At 33.9% G+C, this 4,757-nt stretch overlaps 1 protein-coding gene across 1 annotated transcript; it reads left to right on the plus strand.

The window, feature by feature from the left end:
• The first annotated feature begins 1,055 nt into the window (after positions 1 to 1,055).
• Positions 1,056 to 3,124, plus strand: LOC112504557 (probable polygalacturonase). Its single transcript, XM_025108504.1, has 6 exons — positions 1,056 to 1,088; positions 1,169 to 1,498; positions 1,625 to 1,745; positions 1,913 to 2,087; positions 2,186 to 2,256; positions 2,347 to 3,124. The coding sequence occupies exons 1-6, from the start codon at positions 1,056 to 1,058 to the stop codon at positions 3,051 to 3,053; spliced, it is 1,437 nt and encodes a 478-aa protein (XP_024964272.1). The 3' UTR covers positions 3,054 to 3,124.
• The last annotated feature ends 1,633 nt before the right edge of the window (positions 3,125 to 4,757 follow it).

Here is a 4,757-nt window from a genome sequence, read left to right on the forward strand (position 1 = left end):
ACTTTTAAATAGTTAATTTGATATTAACATTGATATATATATTTTTTAAATTTTATGATATCTTTAAATTTATATTTTATTCAAAATTAAAATCATTAATGCTTTCTTAAAAACACATAAAATCGTATTATAACATCGACAAAGATAAATAATAAAATATAACATTAAAACCGAGATGTGTTTCGTTGCATTGCGCGACTACTCTTCTAGTGTATTATAATAATAGTAGAAAGGTACTCGTGCAATGCACAAGACACATCTCGATTTCGATGTCACATTTTATTTTTTATGTCAATATAAGACGGTTTTATGTGATTTTGAGAATGTGATAATATTTTTATTTTTGAATAAAATATCATAAAATTTTTAAAAACTATATCGATCTTAGTATCAAATTAACGATTTAAAAGTTCTTGTTTTATGTAATGTCTTTAATTTAAATCTTTTATCATAATTTTATTTAACGTAACGAAGTAATTTAATTTATGCTTAATAATATAATTTTTTTAAAGATAATAATTAAATATTCTTTTACTAACTATATGGTTATCTTAATTATATTTTAGATTTTCTATATTTGAAATGAATATTTACCATGTATTTGATTATGTTTATCTGCAGTTAGTTACACGAATTTAAAAATATAGTTTTAATAAGTTGTATTTATGCAAAATTACTTGTAATATTGAATTTTAAGCAATATGCATCAATAATAGCACTTCATACATAAAAAATGGTTTTTAAGAATTATTATCAAATGCTTTATAATATAGTATAAATAAAAATAGCAAAATTTAATTCCCCAATTGTCATCAAAGGTAAAATTATCGTAAATTTAAATAAAAATGAAAATATATATAGTAATTATAATTTTTTTTAAATTATGTTTATTTTGAGAATACAATTTTGTGTTTTAAACGACTAAAGCAGTCATACCAAATATCCGAGTATCCCCATCGTATTAATCACCATTTTTTTTCTTCATGAAGATTCTGTGGGTAAAACCCTTCGCCTATAAATCTCTCGTCTCTCCCTCAGTTTAATCATACGCAACCATGGCGGTCTCTCAACGATCTACAGTTTCGATCGTATTTTTCTATCTTATCATCTCTCTATTTCTTTCAGTTTTGTTTATTAGATTTCTAACAATTTGACTTTTGATTTGTAGAATGTTGTTGCGACTTTGTTGTTGATTGGATTGATCAATTTATCTGTAACTGTATGTCGAAGGCATGTGTCATACGAATCTGGTATAACCTATTCTGCGATCAACTGCCGAAAGCATACTGCGTTTTTGACAGATTTCGGTGGCAAGGGTGACGGAGTAACATCAAACACGGCGGCTTTCCGAGCGGCCGTTCACAGTCTCAGTCAGTTTGCGAACGACGGGGGAGCACAGCTTGTTGTTCCGCCGGGAAAATGGCTCACTGGTAGCTTTAACCTCACCAGTCATTTCACCCTTTACATCCAATCCGGTGCTGTTATTCTTGCCTCTCAGGTATTAATTAATGGTTGTATGCATGATACAATATTACAATCTTCAAATGCATCTTCGATCTTGCAAAATACCTAATATTTTGGGGTAAAATATAATGTTCTTAATCAGAAATGATTTTGAGCTCAGGATGAGAGTGATTATCCCCTTGTTGATTCACTGCCTTCATATGGTAGAGGAAGAGACGGACCTGGAGGAAGGTTTAGCAGTCTAATAGGTGGATGTTACCTCACTGATGTTGTTATTACAGGTATATTAATTTGATCATGAAGGTTAAATGTTCTATAAAGTAATAAACTTATATTTGCTGTTGGAAGTTTCGATCATGATTAAGTTATAAACGGAATTCATACAAAAAATCTGGGATTCACTATTGTTTTTGTAAATGATGTGATTTAATTTTGCTGTTATGGTAAGGTGGTAATGGCACGATCGACGGCCAAGGTTCAGTATGGTGGAAAAAGTTTCACAGCAAGAAATTGAAGAACACAAGACCCTACTTGATCGAGCTAATGTACTCCACCCAAATCCAAATTTCCAACCTCACTTTGATTGATTCACCTTCGTGGTTTGTTCATCCAGTCTACAGCAGGTCCGTTCATCAATAGCGATCCATTGATCATATTTTGTTAATTTGTTTTAGATCCGTTAAACACCAAGTCTAATTCTAGTGTCAAATTGCAATTGCAGCGATATAATTCTTCAGGATCTAACCATTCGTGCACCCGTAGATTCTCCTAATACTGATGGCATCGATCCAGGTTTGAATTCGATAGTCCTTTCCGGTTGCAATTTCGTCTTATCTACGCATTAAAGTGTTAAGCAGCGAATAATAAATGTTCTTTTTGCAGATTCTTGTAAAAATGTAAAAATTCAGGATGTTTTCATCGTGTCTGGAGACGATTGTGTAGCAGTCAAGAGTGGATGGGATGAATACGGGATCAAATTCGGTATGCCATCGGAACAAATGATCATAAGAAGGCTAACTTGTATTTCCCCGGATAGTGCAGTGATCGCACTTGGAAGCGAAATGTCGGGTGGCATAAAAAACATTAGAGCTGAAGATATCAGGGCCATCAATTCAGAATCCGGGATCAGAATTAAAACCGCTCCCGGAAGGGGAGCTTATGTTACAGACATCTTCGTGGACGGAATGAATCTGCACACGATGAAGTACGTTTTTTGGACCACCGGGTCCTACGGGCAACACCCGGATCCAGGTTATGATCCCAAGGCACTCCCACAAGTCGACCGGATCAATTATAGAAATGTGGTGGCCGACAATGTAACAATGGCTGGAAATATGGGTGGGATCGAAGAAGATCCATTCAAAGGATTTTGTATCTCAAATGTTACTATAGGGTTGTCCCAAAACCCGAAAAAACTGCAATGGAATTGTACAGATATATCCGGCGTCGCAAGTAATGTGACCCCGGAACCGTGCCATCTTTTGACGGATGAAGGCTTGACCAACTGCGAGTATCCATCGGACCCGGTCCCAACGGATAAGGTGTGGTTGAAGACTTGTTTTTTGAGTTCTACCACCCAAATCTTGTAATTTTTCTCTTGTAGTTTGAAAATTATAATGTTAAAACATTTGGACAGTTTGAATGTGTGTTTTCAAGATAATTATAATAATATTTAAGAGATGAAAATATCTAAAAACAAAATTTTTAACTCTAAGGGTGCGTTTGGTTTGCAGAAATGTTTCTGAGGGATTTGGATTTGGAGGGATTTGGATTGGATTGGATTGGATTTAAAATCCATTCCTGTGTTTGGTTTGCAGGATTTGGATTGGATTTGAAATCCATTCCTTTATGAATCATGTTTGGTTTGTAGGATTTGGATTGTGATAACATGGTGGGAATGAAAAAACATACACAGAAAGTTGCATCCTATGTCGATTTGAACAGAAGCCAAAACATACACAAAAGGGATTTGAACAGAAAGTTGCATTCTATTCGATCCACTGTTATATAAACAGTTTCAAACTACTGTCATATAAAGGAGTCTATTTTAAATCTACTGTTATATAAATCATTCAAAGACGGGGAAAAGGGATTTGAACAGAAGCCAAAACATGCTACTGGGTTTTTAACAGAAGCAAAACAGAAGCCAAGACATATAGAAAAGGGGAAAAGGGATTTCAGTACTGTTATTGGCAAGCAATATTCCATCTTTAACAGAAGCCAAAACATTCAAGAAAAGGGGAAAAAGGATTTACCGGCGGGTTAGGGCGGCAGCTTCACAAGGGGACGGGAAGGGAGCACCGGCGAGGATGACCGATTAGGGCTGAAGCTTCGCGATGGACGGGAAGGGAGCACCGGCGAGGAGGAGGGTGAGGGGACAGGGAGGGAAGGAAGCGGGAGGAAGCGATTAGGAATCTCGTAGGATTGGATTTCCAAATCCCACCCCTTTGCAAAGGATTTCCAAATTCCCATATTCAAGGGATTTTAATGAAATCCCGGGATTTCAAATCCTGATAATGTGGCAAACCAAACACAGGATTGGAATGGATTTTAAATCCAAATCCCCCCAATTCCAATCCATTTCTGCAAACCAAACGCACCATAACAATTGTTATTTTATTCAAAAGATTCTTTTGATTATTTATATTATTAAAATGTTTAATATATGAATATTCTAATAAAATTCAAAAAATTGTATGTTTATTTCTGGGCCATCAAAAAATAATTGAGTGCCAACCTTTCAAACCATTAACTATTAAGGTTAAAGTTGGGTTATACATACTTCAACTTCAACCCAACCTAACTCTTCACCGCTAATTTATAAGACGTCCAATAATATATATTATATAAAGAGTAAATTACAATTTTGATCGTGTGGTTGTCATACCATCAAGTTTGGTCAATATTTTAAACTAATTATAATTTTGGTTATTGTGATTGTCATTTTATTTCAATTTTGATAAACGTTTTCATGTTTAGGCCATCTCACTAACGATTGGTTAATAATGGCATTAAGTGGACGGCATTTTAATCTTTTAATGTTTTTATATTTTATTTTTACAAAAAAAAGTAAAGAAAGTTAATATTTTAATGTAATATTATATAGAGAGAGAGATGAACGATCAAATGCAAACCACTCCAATTTGTATAAACTGTGCAAACCACCTTCATCCGTCAATTTCATTGTTTAATCTTATGAAATTTTTTCATGAAATTGTTTAATCTTGTGAAATTGTTTCATATAATACTTTTTTGATGAAGTTGTTTCATATATGGTTATGAAATTGTTTCAT

The sequence above is a fragment of the Cynara cardunculus genome, unplaced genomic scaffold (assembly GCF_001531365.2).
Source record: "Cynara cardunculus var. scolymus isolate 2C unplaced genomic scaffold, CcrdV1 Un_Scaffold_6000, whole genome shotgun sequence".
NCBI lineage: Eukaryota > Viridiplantae > Streptophyta > Magnoliopsida > Asterales > Asteraceae > Cynara > Cynara cardunculus.